The sequence below is a fragment of the Drosophila bipectinata genome, chromosome XR (genome assembly GCF_030179905.1).
Source record: "Drosophila bipectinata strain 14024-0381.07 chromosome XR, DbipHiC1v2, whole genome shotgun sequence".
Lineage (NCBI taxonomy): Eukaryota > Metazoa > Arthropoda > Insecta > Diptera > Drosophilidae > Drosophila > Drosophila bipectinata.
In genome coordinates this window covers 22339196-22361171 of record NC_091735.1, presented here as the reverse complement: position 1 = coordinate 22361171, position 21976 = coordinate 22339196, and the positions used below count along the sequence as shown (strand labels likewise).

The following is a 21976-nucleotide window of genomic DNA, read 5'->3' as shown; positions in this document are numbered from 1 at the left end:
CGAAATCTCCAAAGATGATAAAACTTAATACCGAGTATCGAGCTCTTTAGTGTTAGTTTCGTTTAAAGAACTATAAGTGGAGAGAGACGCTTATACCGCTAAGGCTGATCTGATAAGATAACGACTACCGCCGGGGCTATTTCAACTCTGCTCCAATTTCTTTTTCTTGCCGTGCAGGCGCTTGGACCAGAGAGAGAGCAACAACATACAGCAGCAGCAATAACAAAAAAAAATAAAGAAAAGAATAAAAAAAGAAGCATGTGTGTGCTTGCCTCTTTCTCAGGTTTCTCGGTAAATCCAAGGTGGGAATCCAACTCTCTTTGTTTGATGCTAATGAACTAGGAACTACGAGGAGAAGAACAAGAGGAAGCAACGGCAAGAAGAAGGTAAAGGAAGCTGGAAAGCTCGCAGGGGGGGGCGAGAGGGATGGCTGCAGCAGTACCTTGGTGGTGCAACAAGTTGTTTAAGGAGAAGGAGCGAAACAAAAACTAATAAAGTGGGTCTATAAATAGACCAAAGAAGAACGACCAGAGAGACCATCCTGCGATAAGAGAAGAGCAGCAAAGCTTAGAAAATAAAATCCTGGGAAATAAATGATTTTTTTTCTTTTCAAAACACACACACACACACACCTTGGCAATGCAGATGAAGATGCGTTGATGACAGCCACTGCTTTTCTCACTGTTGTTGTTATTCTTATCCTCGGGTATGCTCACATTCCAGTGTGTTTGTTGCATTTTAGGGCATTTTTCACTCACTACCAGCACCATGAGCACAGTAACAAACAAATAATAAATAAATTGGCGTTTCTTATTATTTTTTTTTTTTTTTGTTAGAAACTTGGGCATTAAAAGGCCATGTGGGAAAGCGCACACACCGCGATCGCGGAAAAATCAGAGTGAGATGAACACGGCGCGCCGGACAACAAACAACAATGAACGAAACGAAACGAAACGAACGAAACGGCGCACATTTGCTCCGGCAGCGCAGTCGTCGTCGCTGTCGACGTTGCGCATGCCCAAAAGAGAAAGAAGAGAGGCGAGAGGCTGGGGGCCTCCCCATTACATGGAGCTGTTGTTGTTGCTGTTGCGACTACTGCCACTGACACAGTTCAATGTCAGCCAGAGAGACCAGAGACGGAGGGAGAACAACAGAAAGTGGGGAGGGGGGATAGGAGGGGGGGAACAAACAATGTAATGAGACAAAGAGTGGTGAGAGTGAGATGAAAGGATGCTGATTTTGTTTCTCCCTCATTGTTATTAATTTCATCATTTATTTAATTAAATTGTTAACTTTTCTTTTGTTTAACAAATATGAGCTCTTTGTTTACTTTTGCTGTGTTATTGAAAAAAAAAAAGTGAATGAGACTAGTGTTTTTTTTTAGGAAAACAAAGAAAATAGTACTAGTACAAAAAGTAATAGTGACGAAAGCTCTGTTTTTAGTTTAAAAAACCTATGGTTTTAGCTTTAATTTAAAACCAGAAACAAATTGTGTTAGAACAATAAAAAAATCCAAAAAGTTTTTAAATAACAACTTATTTTTATGCTTTTTTAAGAAATAGAATAAAAATTAAATGAAAAATTCTTGAAAATAAAATCGAGCATTATTTATAATTTTGGAGTTTTTTTTTTGGTAAAACATAAAAAAAGGACTAAAAACATATTTTTTGTTTCAAATTATAAAAGTATACAAATAATTTTATATTTTAAGCTTTTTTCATAAACAAAACATAGCTTTTATTATGGATATTATTAGAATATTTTTTACTATGAACAAAAAATAAAAAAAATTCTTCACTAAACAAGATCGATACACGAACCGATACACTTCCCATGGAGTGCAGGGTATTCGAAGAGGACCCAGTATCAGAACCAATAAGGGTAATACCAAAAATAGTTTATCTTAAGAAATGTTTTTTTTTTCTTAAGAAATTATATTTTTAGATATGTTTCTGATACCTTAAAGATGATTTCTTAAGAATTAAGAATATATCTTAATTTCTTATAAAAATTTCATAAAAACCAATTATACTACAACTAATTTAAAAAAAAAACGATAACGAAGAATAATCAAAGAACAAGTGTTGCGATAGAAGCGATGTTACGGCATCTGGCAACGCCGAAGCTACAGAACCGATAGTTAAGCCAGCTGGCAGCCCCGCGCCAAAGCTTCTCATTATTCTACTCTTCCAATCGAGGGAAGCGGACGAAAAGTGAATATTGATTGTATTTTAACTGTAAGTCCAAGACCGGAAACAAAAAACTAATAAACGATCGAAATATCTAGACGGACGTCTTTACTGATTTATTAATTAATACAATAATAAAATGTATTAATTTTTAAGCAAGCAAGTGATAAGCAAGCCCTATAAGCAAGTGATTCTATAATTCTAGAATACTAGCATGTGTTATTATTCTGGCTTTTTCTGGGTATGACTCATATCACATTCAAATAATCACATTAAAAACTGCGAGTTTTTTTTTTTATTATTTAATTCTCAATCTCAATTATAGATTTCCGATCTGTGAACTTTTCTTGTTCTTCTTTATCGAAAAATCTTGCTATAAACCAGGGAAACCCAATTTAAGATTTCAATTTAAAGAAAGGGTCTTATCTCTATTTTTGCATTTTTAAGGTACGTGGATTTTGAAATTTTTTATTTAAAAAACATTTATATTTAATTTAATGGAATTCAAAGCCTGCCCTACATTGCCCTCCCCAAAGCCTAAGATACAGCCGTTCCAGGGCCGTAGCTAGCATGGGGCAGGTGGGGCGGTGTCCCAGGGCCCCCGAAGGGAAAGGGCCCCGCCGGGGCAAAAGACTTCCGTATAGGGGGCCCCAAATTTACTTGTTGCCCCAGGGCCCCCGAGGCTCTAGCTACGGCCCTGAGCCGTTCATACATATCTCTGGCTACCCCAACTAATAGCTGAAACTGATAATAATTCGCCGTCCGAATTTCTTAGTAATCCAATGAAGTCACAACTCAATTCTTAGTACATCACTTCAACTGATACCACAAAAGATTATATAGTACATGGATGGGGACATCTCATAAAATCAAAAGTGTTTCTATAGGGGATTTCACAGAGCAACAGGATCAGTTGAAGAAAGTGGATCTCTACCACATCATCTCATCCTTCTCAGTTAAAAACATCTATTTGATATTTCTTAAAAAAGCTGATATTTCTTTCTCAATTCATAATCATTAGCTTTGTAAGTTTTCTATTTAAGAACTAGGCTATCGCCAGGAACGCTAACCTTAAGTCTTTTTATTTCTTTAATCCTAGCTACCTATGTATATATCCTATTAACAATAACTTATATCGCTAATCCCCTCCAGGCATAAACCCCATCGCCCAGGAATGGACCAGCTAAAGGAACAGCAGTCGGGAACGTCCCAGCAGCAAGGAGACGGTGGTGTGGTGACTGGAGCAGGCGGCGGTGCCGCTGGTGGTGGCGGAGTAGTAACTGGTGCCGATGGCTTGGCGACAGACGACCGCAAGCGGCAGATCCAACAGCAGCTGATGCTACTCCTCCATGCCCACAAGTGCAACCGACGCGAGAACCTGAACCCGAACCGTAGGGTGTGTCATGTTAACTACTGCAAGACCATGAAGGCCGTACTCGCCCACATGGGTACATGTAAGCAAAGCAAGGATTGCACGATGCAACACTGCGCCTCCTCGCGACAGATCCTCCTACACTACAAGACCTGCATAAACAGCGCCTGCATCATTTGCTATCCCTTTCGACAGAATCATTCGGTGCTCCAGATCGCCAATAGCCCACCTGGCGGAGGCGGAGGTTCTCAAGAGCCCCTTTCGAATTGTATTGGAATTTTAAAAGATCTAAATATAAATGCAGATGAAGAATAAACCCAGAATGGAGCCAACTCCGCTCCGTAAATCAAACTCAGGTTTCAGTTTAACTTAGGGGTTACTAAGTAAGAAACTTAGTTTCAGGGGTTATATACAGTTGTACCGCCGAAAAAAAAGAAATTTTATCGATTTTTTTGACACCATAAAAAATATTTATTAAAAATATTTTACTGACGTTGTTTAGTACATGTTTCTGGGTACTTATTTAAATTTTTTCATAAAAAAAAATAATAAATAATAAAAATGTTATAGCCGAATTCCCGGATCGACTTTTTTCGATGGTGTCTTGCGGTGCACATCATATCCCGAGAACGGTTCATCCGAAATCAAAAATTCAATAAAATTTTGAATTTGAAAATGAGATTGTATTGTCTAGTCCGTGAACGAAGGATTTGTAAAAATTTTGATTAAAAAAAATGGCGACGGTTTTACAAAAAATTTACTTTTTCAAGGTATAAGATTTTTGATTTTTATGCTTTAAAAAAGGAGTTTTCAAAAAAAATTGAAAATCCTTCGTTAACGGACTAGCTAATATCATAATAAATACATAAGTAATCAAAAATTGGTGTTGATCGGATCGGATAAATAGCTACAACTTCGGTTCTAATGCTCCGTTCGTTATGAACTTTCTCAACAGTATATACTTAAAGAATATCGATTTAAAAAAGTAAAAAATCGATTTTTTAATCTATCACAACTTTATATAACCCCTTAAGAAATATTTTTTTTTCTTAAGAAATTATATTTTTTGATATGTTTGTGATAATTTAAAGATGATTTCTTAAGAATAAATAAGAATTAAGAATATATCTTAATTCCTTTTAAGAATTTTATAATAAAAACCAATTACAGTGCGACTAATTTAAAAAGAAAAGCCGTTTACGATAAATAATCTAAGAATATACATACAAGTGTTGCGATAGATGGAATGTTGCGGCATCTGGCAACACTGAAGCTACAGATCCGATAGTTAAATCATCTGGCAGCCCCGCGCCAAAGCTTCCCATTATTCTACTCTTTCAATCGAGGGAAGCGGACGAAAAGTGAACATTAATTGTATTGGAACTGTAAGTCCAAGACCGGAAACAAAAAACTAATAAACGATTGAAACATCTAGACGGACGTCTTTACTGATTTATTAATTAATACAATAATAAAATGTATTAATTTTTAAGCAAGCAAGTGATAAGCAAGCCCTATCAGCAAGTGATTCTTCAATTATAGAATGCTGGCATGTGTTGATATTCTGTGGTTTTTCTGGGGATGATTCATATCCAGGGCCGTAGCTAGCATGGGGCAGGTGGGGCGGTGTCCCAGGGCCCCCGAAGGGAAAGGGCCCCGCCGGGGCAAAAGACTTCCGTATAGGGGGCCCCAAATTTACTTGTTGCCCCAGGGGCCCCGAGGCTCTAGCTACGGCCCTGAGCCGTTCATACATATCTCTGGCTACCCCAACTAATAGCTGAAACTGATAATAATTCGCCGTCCGAATTTCTTAATAATACAATAAATTCACAACACAATTCTTAGTACATCTATAGGGGATTTCCCAGAGCGAGTTTTCTATTTAAGAACTAGGCTATCGCCAGGAACGCTAACCTTAAGTCTTTTTACTTCTTTAATCCTACATAGCTACCTATATTCCACAAAATATATCCTATTAACACTAACTTATATCGCTTATCCCCTCCAGGCATAAACCCCATCGCCCAGGAATGGACCAGCTAAAGGAACATCAGTCGGGAACGTCCCAGCAGCAAGGAAACGGTGGTATTGGTGGTGCTGGTGGTGTGGTGACTGGAGCAGGCGGCGGTGCCGCTGGTGGTGGCGGAGGCGGTGGCACACCCGGCTACAATAAGAAGGACTGGCGGGAATCGGTGACGGCCGATCTGCGTAACCATCTCGTCCACAACCTGGTGCAGGCCATCTTCCCCACCTCCGATCCCACCACCATGCAGGACAAGCGCATGCACAACCTGGTCTCGTACGCGGAGAAGGTCGAGAAGGACATGTACGAGATGGCCAAGTCGCGCTCCGAGTACTATCACCTGCTGGCCGAGAAGATCTACAAGATCCAGAAGGAGCTCAAGGAGAAGCGTCTGAAGCGCAAGGGCAGCAACAGCAGGCGACGGGCGGCGCGGGCACAGCCGAAAAAGATCGAAGATCGAAATATAAATGCAGATGAAGAATAAACCCAGAATGGAGCTTAGGTTTCAGTTTTACTTGAAAGCCCAACCAGGCACGGCTCGCTGAGCAGCTTATGTGCTTAATTTAATTTATTTTCATTAAGGAGGGGGGGGGTTCTGTCGGCTCATGACTTCTGATTATGAAAGTGTTAAGAAATTTCGCCAAAAAAATATATAATTTCACTTGCTTCTTGTTGGTTTTCATTTTTTTTTTTTTTTTTTTTTAATGTGTGTATGTATATATGAGTATTTCTCGCATGATTATTGTTATTATTTTTTTTTTTATTATTATTCCGCTTTCTTATGGTGTGCCCCTGTCTCTGAGTCTCAGTCTCAGTCTCTGTCTCTGACTCGATTATTTAAACAAAACGCTTGCTTGCCCGCCACCCCTCTTTCTACCAAGGGGGCGTGACATTGGGGCAACACAACTCGCTCCAACCATCACGTTGCTATTATTGTTATTGTTATTAGTGTATATTACTGCCTCACACATCAAAGCTGAAAACAAACTTTCTTTTCGTCGTCGTCGTCGTAGTCGTCGTTCCATAAACAAATCCGCATCGAAAAGAAATCACATGGGTATGTAAATGCCATAAATATTTCGATCTGATTACTCTTCTTTCTCTCCCGATCATAAACGGTGGATTAGGCTCATTAGGTGACCAGTTTCCACCTCCCCCTCCCAGGCCATCCATCCATCCGATTGCGTAACAAAACTAGATTCTCCGGCCATCCATCCGATGATGCGACACATTTCTCCACTCGGCCATGAGACGTGACTCTATAGTCTAGAATTCTTATATCATTGCAACAAAATAAATATCAGGGGTATGGGAATGTAATCCTCATATCTTGGAAACAATTTTCAAAGAGGTCCCCCTTGAAAAACACCGTGAATGCCGGTATCGCCCCCGCGAAGGCTATGACTCTGCCGATTTTGATCCGATCCTCAAGCGGGATACTTTAAACGATTCGTAGATCAATTCTCCGCAATTCTGCATCAAAATCCCGGACTATTAAATTTTTCAGATTTTTTTCCAAAATTTCTAGAGGGTCACCTTCAAAAACACCGGGAATCCCAGTAGGTCCCCAGCAAAAGCTATAACTCTGCCGATTTTGATCCGATCCTCAAGCGGGATACTTTAAACGATTCGTAGATCAATTCTCCGCAATTCTGCATCAAAATCCCGGACTATTAAATTTTTCAGATTTTTTTCCAAAATTTCTAGAGGGTCCCCCTCAAAAACACCGGGAATCCCAGTAGGTCCCCAGCAAAAGCTATAACTTTGCCGATTTTGATCCGATCCTCAAGCGGGATACTTTAAACGATTCGTAGATCGATTCTCCGCAATTCTGCATCAAAATCCCGGACTATTAAATTTTTCAGATTTTTTTCCAAAATTTCTAGGGGGTCCCCTCCAAAAACACCGGGAATTCCGGTATGGCCACCGGGAAGGCTATAACTACGCCGATTTTGATCCGATCTTCAAGCGGGATACTTTGAACGATTCGTAGATTAATTCTCCGCAATTCTGCATCAAAATCCCGGACTATTAAATTTTTCAGATTTTTTTCCAAAATTTCTTTATTTTTCAACCAAAAAGTGACCCCATTCCAGGGTTACCAGTATTTGTAGGGATCGTTTGCAGATTAAATGGAAATCTGGCTTCATTGAAATAAAGCCTCACAATCCTTTGACAAATCCCTCCACAAAACAACCCAGGGCCTCCCACTCCGTTCAGGACCTCCGCTCAGGCGACTCGCCATATCCCGTATTCAGTCGGGAGTCCACTCCGGTTCATGTTTTTGGGAAGAGAGCCGCCGGCGGGCAAGTTGCCAAAGATTTCAAAGATGCCAAGCCATTGGACATAAACAGCATTAGGGAAAAGGCCGGCAAAGGCAACAACAACGAAACAAAAAAACAAATGAAATGTTGCTTTTTTAATTATCAGAAATGGAGCCAGCAGAAGGGAGGCCAACATAGAAGGGAGGCCAACGATGTAGGCCAAAAAAAAAAAAAACAAATGAAAAGCTCTACACACCATACACACCTCTGCCTCCATCACCAACCCTGCCTCCCAAGACCAGAAACCTAAAACCTAAAACCCAAAACTCATTTCTTTTTCTGCACAATGTAAATCGGTCAAACCAATCAAAAAAGCACAAAAAAATAAAAAAAAAAAAAGAGGAAAAAAAGAGCAACAATGCTATCCAAGAGTTCTTTCAACTTGGCTTCCCCAATGCACTGAAAGAAATCTATTTCGAAAATAATTAATAAATAAATAAATAATTATAAATAATAAATGAATAAATAATTATAAATAATAAATGAATAAATAATTAATTAAATTATAAATAATATATTTTAATAAAAATAATCCTATTAAAAATCATATTTAATAAAATAATAAAATCCTCATAATAACCACAACTTATTGAGCATATCTTCATTCCTATTATTCCTATTCCTATCTTCATTAAATAAAATAAGAAATATAAATAATGTTATTATACTTTTCATTCCTATCCAAAATAAAAATAAAATAATTTATATAATTTCTTATAGTTGTTATATTAAATATAATTTATAATTTTGGTTTGTTTATATTATTATTTTTTTAATAATATAAATAATAAATAATATAAATAATAAATAATATAAATAATTTTATTTCATTTCTAATATAATTTTTTTTATATATATATTTTTTTTTATTTCATTTATATTATTTTTTTTTATAATTTTTAATTTTTATTTTATTTATATCAATTTTTTTTATTTTATAATTTATAATTTTATTTTATTTATATTATTTTATTTATATTATTTTATTTATATTATTTTATTGTATATTTTTTATTTTATAATTTTATTAATTTATTTATATAATTTTTTTTATTTCATATTTTTAAATTTTTAATTTATATAATTTCTTTTAATTTTATAAATTTCTCTCTGTGTACCATAGTTGTAATTTTTTTTTTTTGTTAGAAACTTTTAATAGCCAGAGGCATTGGAAAGTGTCGTGGATGAGATCGGGCCAAGATGAAGAGTCTCGGGGAGATACAGAGACCCCCCCCAGGTCCCCCAGACACATGTCATTGTCAGGCCGTGGTGCTGGTGGAGCTGGTGCTGGTGGTCCAAATGCAATCGAGAAAAATATTGCAATGAGGACTTGAGCACGCCACAATGGATGAGGATGAGTAGTACATAGTTGGGGCCCAAGAAGGTAAAAAGGACTTGGAAACAGGAAGCCCTATCGCGGACAAGATAAGTGGACTTTCCAGGCTCCAGGGTTATGTCGTTTTGGGAAGCTAAGCTGGGAGATAACCTCATGTATTTGTGATTATTATAGGGAGGTATGGTATAGGTACCTCTATAGAGTAGTATTATGTACTTCTATCCGTTGGGAATATGAACTAAGAACTCTAAGAAAGCGGACATGCGGACAAACGGACATGAAGATGGATATTTTCTTAAAAAAGTTAATAAAATTGATGGTATGCCTAGGTAGTTGTGGTTATTATGGGGATATATGCTATAAGAATCTTTAATGTCCTATATATTGTCCTTCTTTCCGTTAGAAATATGAAATACTGTAACTCGCGGACACGCGGACATAAAAAAATGAACATTTTCTTAAAAAAACTGAAAAAAATGAAGATATGCTTAAAAAGTTGTGGTTATTATGAGGATATATAATAGAAGAGGCCTCTACTGGCCTCGATATTGGCCTTCTGTTCGTTAAAAATATGAACAAACTCTAAAAAAGCGGACAAGCGGACACACGGACATGAAAAGAGAGACATTTTCTCCAATAACCTCAATAAAATTTAAAGATAAGTTCATGTATTACAGATATACATATATATATATATATAGATATACATACATATATATTATAAATCAGATATATAACAGATAAATGTACAATATTTTGTTTCTCTTTAAATCAAAAATAAAAAAATAAAAAAAAAACTACAATCTATCGCCCCATAAATAAAACTAAATAAAAGAAAAGCCTCCAATATTACAATATTACTTTGTAACCAGAGAAAGAGCCCTCTCGAAACCAAGAAGAATCAAGATACTCAGACCAAGATTTGGATTTGGATTCAGAATGGAGTGATGGATATGATGATGGAACTGGAACTGGAGATTCTATCCGAGAGGCACTTGTTCGGTCGCTCACACGCGATAGTGCCCAGAGTGCCCTGAGTGCCAGTCTGGGGCTGGGAAGTTCAACAACCTGCTGCATGATTGGCACAGAAGCAAAAGCCAACAAACAACAACAACAAAAAAAATGGAAAACACAATGACCTAGCCACGGCCTCCCCCTAAAAAGAAAAAAAAACTCCTCCTCCTAGTGGAGAAGGATCCCTTCCCTGTGAGGCAATAGTTCCAATTATGCATCCAAAGTATAAATGGGAAAAAAGTGCAATAAGGCACGGACGAGGCCAGAACCGGGTGTATTGGGGGGTATTGGCCACCAATGACCATAATGACCACAAATCAGTCTCTCCCTATTGACCCCATTCGAGGGCAATATATCATAGCTATGTGGGTACTATTTCATTCGAATTTTAGGGAAAACATCTGCTAATGCTCCCCCAACACATCCACATCCACATCTCCAAGAAAATAAACAAAAGGTAGGTATTATTGAAAACATATTTTCCACTGACTGGCGCCAATATTCTCCAACAATTAAATATTCTTACTATATACACATTTCGAATCGAATATATCGAATATATAGGAAAAATTACTACAATACTATACATGGTAATTGCGAAACAATTGCGCAGTTTCTAATGAAATTTTTAGTTGAAAGTGTCAAGTATATTATATTCTCTAGAATGGAATGGAATGCATTTTTCAAAAATACAATAAATACTTTATTTGTTTTCTTTTATGGTAATAAAAGTAGGGGGAAAATAGGAAGCTTTTTGTATGAATGGCTTGTAAAAATAAATATATATATTTTTTTGAAATATTTCAAACAGTTTTGAATATTTGAATGGTTCTTTTGATGTTAGACATCTATTTGGGACGATTTTTATGGATTCTTAAAAGTTTCTCAACTTAGGTTTATATTTCTAGTAAAATAAATAGTATTTAAAGTGTATATAGTAAAAAAATAATAATCTTAGTGTTGTAACTTGAAATATAGAGACTAGACTAGACTAGAGTCTTGAAACGGACAAACAAGCGGACAGACGGACAGCTTTTTTTAAATTATTTCTGTTTTTTTTTAAAAAAAAAGCGGTAATTTAGCTTTTAAAGTATTAGTTATTATAAGTTTTAGATACCAGAATTCGAAAAAATTCCACCTTTAAAAAAAGAAACAAAAATTAGAGACTAGAAACGGACAAATTAGCGGACAGACCTTTAAAAAATTCTTAAATTTAAAATTAGAGGCTATTTTTAAACGTCATAACTAGAAGCGTATAGCGTCCAAGCGGACAAGCGGACTGACGGACAGATGGACAGTTTTTGATAATTTTTTGATTTATTAAAAAAAACTTGAATACATTTTTTCATATTCAAGTATTAAACCTTAAATGTTAAAAAAAAAAAAACTGAAACATAGAGTTTTTCAACATAGAGCTTTTCAACTTAAGACCTAAAAACTTTAAGCGGAGAGACGGACACCTGGACTTTGTAGAAAAAGAATAAATAAATAAAATTACTTTTAAAATAAATTCTTTTTAAATTTTTATTTATTTTTTTTTTTGCCACGAAACTGCACCCTATAAGTAAGTTCTCCCCCTTTTATTTTTCGCTCATTTGTTTATTTTCGGAATGATATTTTTTGCTAGACCCTCGAGGTATATAACCCGCCACCTCCTCCTACCCCCCTTTTCAGTTGCCATATATTTATATATTTTTTTTTTGGATTTTTGGTTCGGTTTGCTCCACATTTTGCGGCATGGCAGTGTAGTGTTGGTGTAGCTTGGGCTTGGGCTGGCTTGGATTCAGTTGCTCGAATGATAAGAGAGCATGGGCCTGACCCATTTTCAACACACACACACACACACACAGAGACACACACATGGGGCACATGATTGTGGCGCTGTTGCACAACGCTTTTTGTTTATTTTCATTCTCTGGATTCTCATTTTTTTTTCGTTTTTTTTTTTAATGAAAGTTATTGTGGCCGCTATCTGGCCGCTTAATCAACGCAAATGAGGAAGCCCAGTCAACCCGGCAGTGGTGGGGGCATAGCAACAGGCTGCCACACCCACCCATGCCTATCAACCTCAACCTAAAGACTGTTGGCCTGCCTCCTGCCATCCTCGGGTTATTGTACTTCTCTCTGTAAGTCTCTGAGAGTTCAAAATCCCCAGCCACCGCCAGGATATAATAATAAATCCAGGGCAACCGAAAAGGAAGCTATCCTGCCCCAGGGGAGGAGTCATCTTGCCACAAGCTGCACATATTTCATAACTGAGTTAAGGTAAGACTTTTAAGAGCAGAGGTTTCTAAGGAAAAAGTTTGGTGATGGGTTCTTAAATATTAAAATAAATATAATTCATAAAAAATAATAATTTTTAAATTATAATTATTTAAAAAAAAGTATTTCTAGTTTATAAAATAAAATATAAATGTTTTAAAAACTTACCTAAAAAAAGTGATGAGAATTGAAGAGAGTTTTTTGGAAATATAAGTTTAAATATTTTTTTAAATTAGTTTTTAAACTTTAAAATAATATTTTTTTTATATTTATATTTTTTTATATTTATATTTTTTTATATTTATATTTTTTTATATTTATATTTTTTTTTATATATAATTTAAAGCTTCAAAAGTAGCATTCTTGAGGTATTCGCTTGAGATACATGAACATTAACCCTAAAGATACACCCTAAAGACTCTATAATAATATTGAAGGGGCAACTAGGAGGAGGGGCATCTGAAGGAGGGGCAACTGAAGGAAAGGCATTTGGAGGAGGGGCATCCTCTGTCATTGTTGTGCTGCCCCACTGTCTCGCTGTCTGTTTTTTTATGAGCTTTTTATTTTTTTTATGATTTATGCAACGTGGAGCTCAGACATCGGAAGTCCATGGATGCCCCACACAAAAGTTGGCAAACATGCAACATTTGCAACAATGAAAATGCAACAATTTGTACATAATAGTAACTGGTAATGAAATCAATTGTATGGAAAAGTCATCAAAGGACATAAAATAAAGAAAAAGGATATTTAAAATAGAGTAAAGAGAAGAGAAACAAGGATATTGGAATATTACATTTATGGATGTAATTTATGGATCTAATATTACTACTATTACTATTACTTCTCCTACTATTATGGATAGGACAATTATGGTCTATTATGGATATTATTTTTAATATAAAATCATTATTTATTTAGCAACCTTAAACGCAGTAATTCCCAAGAAACCTTAACCTTTATTTTTCTTAATTTTTCTTCATTTTAATAAAATCATGCTGCTATTCATGAAAATGAAAACTAAACAAAACAAAACCACAAAATATTGACCTTGTTTTTCTTCTTCAACTTCCCCTTCCATTTAATTTTTATTTTTTTTTTCGAAAACCTCCAAAAACTGAATCTCTGCATGAATGAAAATTTTCGCTTTAAACAAAAATTTGTTCCAAAGATCCGAAAAAGAAGCAAAAAATAGATTTCCGAAGAAAATACAAATTTACGAGAAAGGTGAGAGGCGGTGGGAGGGGGAAGGTTTTGGGTGCCCAAGTTTGGAGGAAATCTTGAAAGGAAAATAAATAAATTATCAGAGTAGAGAGGAACATAAACAAAAGAAACCACTTCCGATTGGCGTTCAGAGAACTGGAAAAGCTGCCAAAAACTGACTACAAAGGGCAAGTGGCGAGTTCTTGCGAAAAATTATTCAAAGAAATAGTCTTTCAATACGGTTTGTTTTTTTAAGAAATTTATCACCTTTTTTTTTAAGGAAAATGCTTCATTTTATATGGATCATTTTTTTCCATTTGTGGAAGGGTTTGGTTTGAATAGAAGGGTACCTTTTTGAAGAGAGATTAGTGGAAACTGTCTAGAAATTTTAAACTTAAAATTTGATTTAATTTTTTGTTTTTTTTTTAATTTTTCCAAAAAAAAAGGTCTAAAAAATTGATGTTAAATTTTAATACCATTTTAGCACTTTTTTTGTATTTATGTGGTTTTTAAAAACTTAAAATAATGTATTATATTTGATGAAAAATTTAAAAAAAAAAAGGTTTTAAATTGTGTTTCTATAATTTAGATATTTTTCTTTTATTTTACTTTAGTTTGAGAATTTTAGATATAAAATTTAACAAATTTTAATGGTTTAAAAAAAATAACGGAATTTTTTTTTAACTTCATAGTTTTAACTTAAAGTTTAAATTTTTAAGAGGAATTTTTAAAAGGAATTGCAAACAAAAAAATAGTTTTTAAAAAACTGAACTTTTTTTCGATTTTAATTATAAAGTTTAAATTTTAAAAAGAAAAATATTGATACATTTAAAAAATTTCACAAAAAACTTTAATGTTTTAATAAAAAAAAAAACCATAAAAAAGGAGGTTGTAAAAATAACGTCGAAATAATTTCGAATTTTGAAATTTCTTATCAAATTTTGGTTAACTGCACTGAAAATAACTGTATAATTCCTTAATCTCTCTCCCACTGGTCGCCCCTTCTGGTCGCTCCCTCCATACCGCACCGCCCCGCCGCTCCACTCCTCTCTTCAAGTTGGTGATTAAGAAAACAATGAACTCGCGCCATCCCACAGTGGGTGTGGGTGAGTGTGTATGTGCGACACAGTGGGATTGAGGACAAAGATTTGTGCAATGCAAAAAAAAAAACAAACAAAAAAAAAAGAAAGAAAGAAAAGAAAAGAAAAAATTGGCCGGCTTAGTACAACAAATACAATAAATAAAAGCTAACTCTTGGCATTTGGCAAAGGGAAAGCGATTTTGGAACCGGTTATATTGGCCCTTATTTGTTGTTGTTGTAGAATGCAAGCAGAAGAAAAGAAGAGAAGAGGAGGAGAAGAAAAACAACAACAACAATTGCACTACTCCGGAAATCACTTTCCCTAATGAACCAAACACACACACATACACACACACACTCTCTGTAGTTGTTGTTGTTTTTGTGAAATGATAACAGAACTGCATAGGAATTTTTATTGTAAGCTGAGTTTATTAGTAGTAAGAGGAGGAGGAGAGGCGGGGTAAGCGGCGGCACGTGTTAACCGATATAAACACACACATACAACTGCACATGCACACTTGCGCACTCTTTCTAGTGCAATTTGGCAAAAAAAAAATGCACCTTTATAGCGGTAGATGGGCCATAGAAGAAGAATAACTAAGAAGCACAAAACGAAAACGAAACGAAAAAAAAAGAGTTTGCTTTAACATTTCAATACAAACACGAATAAATGCAGCAGCATACCGATACATCACGAACTCACACACACACACACACACACACTCAAGCGAATACAGGTTGAAAACACACTCAAGTAACGCTACTTTTTTTTTTTTTTTGAAGCGCTTTGCTTAAAACGCATTTAGCCGCTTATTATTGGTTATCATTGGACACGAGGGGGGGTGGGGGGTGTAGTTAATCAGTTGACTGGCACTTTGTTGTAACAATTTAGTCATTTGTTTATTTCGGACACTTACGAATTCTTGTCGTTGATCCATGTCAGTTATTCTTATTTCCACAGCAACATATGTACGCGTTAGTGTTGCCAGATGGCCGACCAGATGTGACCAGTTGCGCCACTCACTGAAATACCGAGCATTTGGTATTTCTTAGTGGCAGAAAAATACCAACTGAGCGCAGAGCACGAAACTTTCCGTTTGGCGGGAGATTTTAAAAGTAACAAGTGGCAACATTTACCCATAAAAGTGTTAAATTAAATAAAAATAAATAATATCTCAACTAATTAAGTACAATAATGTTAGTTTTACATAATTAGCTAGTATAAGTTAGTATTTCATACACAGTTTTATGTTTTTAATAAATTTTAATAAATAACACTAACTACACTCAAAAAAAATTGGTTCGCTTGGGGGAAAAAAAAGTATCGCCTAGGCATTGGATGGATTCTCGACACTGGCGGGTGTGGGTGCTGGAGTGATATCCGCCGTGATCTCCTCTACGGGCTTCTTCTCGGGCTCCTGCTCCACCACAGCAGCAGTGGGAGTTGGAGTGGCCACCGGAGCTGACCTGGCCAGCTCACCGGGAGTTGGCTTCTTGGCTGCCGGCTTTTTGTTGCCACCGAAGATGGCCTTCTCAATGCCCAGAATGGGAGCCTCGAAGGCCAGGGTGGCGAAGATGGAGGCGGTGAGGGTGATGCCAAAGTCGTGCCACCAGCGGAGAACCTGCAAGAGGAGAGTTTTGATTTATGGATTCTTCCAAAGTTTACTCTGGAGGGGGAAACTTACGGCATCATAGTTGGAGAAGTGGGTGTCTGTTTGGAGACGGGCGGCGTTGACCAGCTGGACGATGCGATGGATGACGTACATGCAGTAGGTGAGACGACTGAAGCCGGTGAAGAAGCCCCAGGAGAGGAAGTCGTTGACGAGACCACCGTGACCATTGTAGCAGGCCCACACGATCCAGCCGATGGCCAGGGCCCAGGAGGTCCTGCTCAGGGGCTCGAAAAAGGCGCCCTCGATCAATGGAGAGTCGGGGGTGTCGGGCAGGATGCGCCAGTAGGGTCCCCACATGCAGGCCAGCATCGTGCCGAAGGCCACGAACCATCCAGCCAACACCACGGGCTTGCTCATCTTAATCTGGCGTCCGCGGTTCTTGGTGAACAGGAAGTAGCCGAAGATCACGCCGATCAGCCAGGTGGGAATGCGTGTGTGGGTCGGGTAGTAGGTCAGCCTCTGGCGGAGATCCACATGGTCGTCCTGGACGCGGAACAGCGTAAAGTCGTTGTACATAAAGGTGGCAAAGGTGCAGCCGAGGCACAAGATCAGGAAGATCACAATCGGGACGAGAGCCTTCTTGCCCCACTTCCACAAGGGAATGAGGAACAGAGGCGACAGGAAGTACAGCTGGGTGTCCACAGCTAGATACCAGGATTGGGAGATGCACTGCAAGAAACAGAGAGGGTTTAATGGTGTACAAGGTCCAGGACCAAAACCAAAGAATCCTTACAATGCTGTAGGGGAAGGCGTAGTTCTGGACGTAGAGCAGAGTGGCCCACCAGGTGTCCTCGCAACGCTTATCCTGGGTGCCCAGCTTGAACCACATGGGACCCTCTCCAGAGTACTTGTACAGGGACATGATGTAGAGTACCACCACAGCCACCACTGGCGTCAGACGGATGTAACGATGGAAGTACATCATCGGGATGTTCAGCTTGCCCTTGGTCCTCTCCAGCTCTCGGAAGGCTCCCCAGCACATCAGCAAACCGGACATGAAGAAGAATGTGTCCACGCAAAGGGATCCGTTCTGGACGAGCATTGAGTAGGGGGTCTCCACCCAGGTGTAGAACTTGTTCTTGTTGATGTGCGGCAGATCATAGAAGGTCATGTAGCCGTGACCGAAGACCACCCACATCATGCTGAAGCAACGCAAGCCGTTCAGGCAATGGATGACATTGGGATTGTTCACCTTCTTGACGGTGAAGATCTTGGGAGCGTTGTGGAGGACGGAGAAGGCCAAAAACAGGGGTTTCTTTTCAGCTCCATTACGGGTCTGTACATAATCATAGACACTGGCAGCTATCATGAAGAAAATGATGAGCGAGAAGAAAATTCTGAAAAAAAGTTCAACAAATTAATTAAAGGAAAAGTTTTCTACTTTTGGTCCTTCGAGCTCGTCACTGATTTGTCTCGAAGGATCAAAAACCTTAACTTACATGGCGAAAATATCAATTCCACGCAATTCGATGGGGGCATCATACTTGCAACGCGTCTCTGTGACCATTGTCTGGGTTAGATTAACGACATCATCGCCATAAAAGTGCGAAATAACAGTCTTAAGCAGGTCATTGGTCTGAGTGGCACTGCAGGTCTTTGGAACACAAATTCCCAACTCAAAGACCTGCGGATCCGTTTGCTTGTAACTGATCCTGGCAGTTGGATTTTCATGGCCGCGTTTCTTAATCTTTTGGTAGAACGTTGTGATGTTCAAGGAGGCCAGACAGTACTGACCTCGGAGTTCAGTGCCATATGTACTCTCGGCAGCCACACACTCCTCGTACTGACCCATACTGATGGTGTGACCCCAGAAGAGACCGATCGGCAGGCGGCCCCATGTATCCGGAACTGTAATAAAAAAAAAACAGAAAAGTTATTGAAAATCAAATAACACCTCGTCGTTGCTTAGGGGTTTCGGATTTGCAATAGCGATAAGGAATACGATTACGGGTGATTGATTTATGAGGACCATAAATTGCAATCCACTTCAATACTTAATTATGAATGAGTGGTATTTGAAAAAGGGGGGAACACGACTAAGAACCCTTTTGAAGATCATAAGCAATCATAAATTATGAAAATAAACATTGTAATCGGCATGAATGAAATTGCAATAAAGCCACTGGTATTGTATAACCGTTTTAGTTTCCAAGTTGTATTTTAATCCTAATCTCCAAGAATAATCTAAGCAATTGAATTTCATTAGGAATTCCCAAATAACCAAAATCGTTTCCTAATTCCAAGCATGTGGGAAACTTTTATTAAATTGAATTTATGGCAACTCATAAAAGCGAAATCAAGGCTATATGTGATTTATGGATTATAGGTATACATGGAAAATGTTTGCACTTCAAGATTAGGTAATAATAAAGTGCATGGGTGATTAGGAGGGGGATTAAGTAACTCGATTGAGCAATTACTTGATTTATTTTAGGAAATAGTTAAAGCTTCTCAACAAGTTTTGTAAACTAACTTCAAGGACCTGTAAGCCCAAGAACTGTACTTACATTCCATGGCCCATTCCTCCAAGTTATTCAAACCATCTCGAATACGATTGATGTCCCGCTGGCACAGATCTTCCTCATCGTCCCGGGTCTCATAACCCTGGATCATCAGCTGGGTTCCATTGGAGGGGAGGTAGTTTTGTGTAGCAGCCAAGTTAAAGAATTGATGGGCCAGACTACTGCTCATGGGATTGGAGTATCCAGTGAGAAGATAATCGGAGGCATCCTGGGAACTGGCAGCCGCGATCAGCAGCACGGCTGTCAGGACACTGAGTGGTCCCTTCATGATAATCACGTAATCCCAATTCCTGGTTCGGTTAACACTATTCGTTGGAAAGTCTCACTCGCGCCGCGGCCACCAAGGGTGGTATTGTGACTGAATGGGCGATCTGAACGATCTAGGGATTTTATAGGTTCCACTCGCCCGGACTGGAGTGATCTAGCTTTTATGGCACACTTGATAGGACCGATTGTGGAGCACTCGATTATGACCAAGCACCGGCCGCCTTGGGAGTCTATAAATATTGGCAGCTACTACTACTGGTCTTGGCCTTATCGATACGGCCGAGACCGCACCACTCCCCACCACTTGGCCGCGATCTTGGTGTCTTATCTGGCTACTCGAGAACACCTTACCCCCAATTCGTACTGGATTCACTGGCGGATTTGGTCGTCCATAAATCCATGTCACAAGTCGAAATAGTCGAATAGATTGCCGAGTCAGACGGGAATACCAAAATACTAATAATGGGAATATATAATCACCGTTGGCCAATAGATGATCGAATACTTAATTAAATTAAAGCGAATGGAAAAGATATGGGGACTTTGGAACCTCCCAGAGTCACACCTGGCCATTCTGAATTATCAATGTCAAGGTTAAAGTGAGGTTCTTTTGGAAGGAAAGACTGAGATCATTAAGGGGATTTCTTTTTTAAGATCATATAGAATAAGATGTAGAATATTTGGAGATATAAAATATAGAGCACATCCTTTATTATTTATTTCTAAAAATCGTATATCTCAGATTAAAAAATTCCCAGAAAGATATACCATAAGAAAGTCCCTTAATAAAATAGATTTCCCAAGAAATCCCTGATATACCATTATTCCCAATAATTCTATTATAGAAATAATACTCTCAAGGAGGTAAACAAAAAATCGAACGATAAAAGCCAAAGCCAAGAGCATAATCAGACATTAATATTTGTATTTATTGCATTAGGTAATCAAGTCGAGGCATATCTACGATCCAAGAAATAGAACAGCCACTTGCGATGTCTATTGAGATCGAGTGGTGGCATTCGACTGGATGGCATTAGTACTTGTGATCGAGTACGAAAGCCTAACAATCTAAATAATATATCTGATGCTTAACACCAGCGTGGGAAAGAAAAGCTCTACAAGTCCTTTAAAAAATCATATGACTGTTGTAAGATATTCATGATTTATAATACCCGGATGTTATGGAACATAATTGTAAACCAACTGGCATTAATGTTTGAAAACTTTTCCACCTGAATAGAATCTCGGTTGGGATGGAGGATCATAAATAAGATGATAAGGTTACTTAGTTTGGTGAAAAAAATTCGATTAAATGAATCAGAGACAAGTTTATAAGCTTTTATTTCTCAAAAAAAAAAAATATTGTATTATTCTCTCTGAACTTTGTTACCCCCCGCTGAAGGCCTTCCTAGCATTACTATTGCGACTCATTCTATTCAAGACCCACACGTACACCCACCCCGATCCAGATCCAGATTGGCCCCTGCACTTGAAACTGTTGTTTTTTTAGGCATTATTTATAGATGTTTCATGTGACGATGGTGAGTTGATAGCCACGGATAATTCCTACCAACGTATATATAAGAAATCCGTACGGACTTTAAACCCAAAACAGTCTAAAGCTTTTTCGTTCTCTTGACATCCGCCTGACGATATAGTCGGACGTATTTCATTCGCCCATAAAGGCTAGTTGGTAGCTAAGGGAAAGTGAAGCCAAAGGGCCATAAATCTAGCTGGCTTTGTGAGTCATATAAGGTCTATAGCGTTTATTAATTTCAAGGGGCCCTTGACTCTCTGAAATCCGATTTCATAACTCTGACTTCTGGATTTCCCGATTGCGGACGCGAAACACCTGCCACCTTATCTTCTGATAGTTATTATTTTTTTTATTTATTTTTTTGGTATTTTATTTAAATTTAGCTATTGCATGGAAATAATATTTTTATGCTTATGATGATGGCATGATTTAATCAAATCCTATTTTTAAAAACAATTATCGGGAATGCCAGACCAAAGTCTATAAGTATTCTAATAATTTATATTTCTTTAAATGATAAATAAAATCAATTCATTGTAGAGTAGTTTTAATTTTGAATGATAAATGCTTGCAGTGAAAACCTAGCCTAAATAGAAGATTTAAATAAATAATTTTGGTCCTTCGAGACAAATCAAGAGTGGATTCTGAAAATAGAAAATTAAATCAAGTTCGAGGGAATAGTTTTTAAAATCTAAAATCAAGAAGTAAACTCAGTACTTCTACGTATAACTCCCCAAGAACGGGGTTAGAATAAATATTTTTGGTCCTTCGAGACAAATGATGAATGTTTCTGTTGAAACCATTTAAATAGAACATTTTCCCCATTTTGAAAATGCAAGTTTATCATTATTTTTCGTTTTAATTTCATAATTTTTATTTAAATTAATTTATTTTACACTTTTAAGCAAAAGTATTTTTAGTTAATTACAGTGTTGTTGTTGGTTTTTCATTTTGTTGGTTTGTTTGTTTCTTTGTCGTTTTCGTTTTTTGTTTTTTTTGGATCAATTTACGACAAAGAAAAATCATAGAATGACAGAACAGAAGGTAGGGTATAATGTGGTAGACAGAGATTGGTGAAAACAATAATAATATTAATAATAATAATCATCGTAATAATAGTAAAAAAAAATACACATATATATAAATATATATATATTTACTCATACACTAATA

At 37.3% G+C, this 21976-nt stretch overlaps 4 protein-coding genes across 7 annotated transcripts in view; 2 read left to right on the top strand and 2 right to left on the bottom strand.

The window, feature by feature from the left end:
• Positions 1–15837, bottom strand: part of Ptpmeg2 (Protein tyrosine phosphatase Meg2) — a 42672-nt gene extending 26835 nt beyond the window's left edge. The window contains exon 1 of one of the 2 annotated variants that reach the window (XM_070276382.1): positions 15722–15837. In XM_070276382.1, coding sequence (XP_070132483.1) covers positions 15722–15742 — 21 coding nt within the window. In that variant the 5' untranslated portion in view covers positions 15743–15837. Of the gene's footprint in view, positions 1–632; positions 919–15721 lie in introns of those variants that run through there. The other variant, XM_017243232.3, reaches the window with a different exon arrangement.
• On the top strand, positions 2132–3877 carry LOC108126586 (histone acetyltransferase p300-like). Of its 3 annotated transcripts, none has more exons than XM_070276292.1 (3): positions 2145–2237; positions 2515–2636; positions 3342–3877. In XM_070276292.1, the coding sequence occupies exon 3, from the start codon at positions 3364–3366 to the stop codon at positions 3874–3876; it is 513 nt and encodes a 170-aa protein (XP_070132393.1). In that variant the 5' UTR covers positions 2145–2237; positions 2515–2636; positions 3342–3363; the 3' UTR covers position 3877. The 3 variants fall into 3 exon arrangements, with proteins under 3 accessions (XP_017098726.2, XP_070132393.1, XP_070132394.1); XM_070276293.1 differs by lacking the exon at positions 2145–2237 and adding an exon at positions 2412–2430; XM_017243237.3 differs by lacking the exon at positions 2515–2636 and having other exon boundaries at positions 2132–2237.
• Positions 4833–6249, top strand: LOC138925544 (histone acetyltransferase p300-like). The gene is made up of 2 exons (XM_070276294.1): positions 4833–4946; positions 5570–6249. The coding sequence occupies exon 2, from the start codon at positions 5592–5594 to the stop codon at positions 6066–6068; it is 477 nt and encodes a 158-aa protein (XP_070132395.1). The 5' UTR covers positions 4833–4946; positions 5570–5591; the 3' UTR covers positions 6069–6249.
• A 280-nt stretch (positions 15838–16117) lies between the features above and the next one.
• On the bottom strand, positions 16118–19374 carry LOC108126585 (nose resistant to fluoxetine protein 6). The gene is made up of 5 exons (XM_017243235.3): positions 18985–19374; positions 17917–18325; positions 17211–17814; positions 16490–17146; positions 16118–16426 (listed from the first exon to the last, which is right to left on the bottom strand). Exons 1-5 carry the CDS (start codon positions 19265–19267, stop codon positions 16133–16135), a joined length of 2247 nt encoding a protein of 748 aa, XP_017098724.2. The 5' UTR covers positions 19268–19374; the 3' UTR covers positions 16118–16132.
• Positions 19375–21976: the final 2602 nt, after the last annotated feature.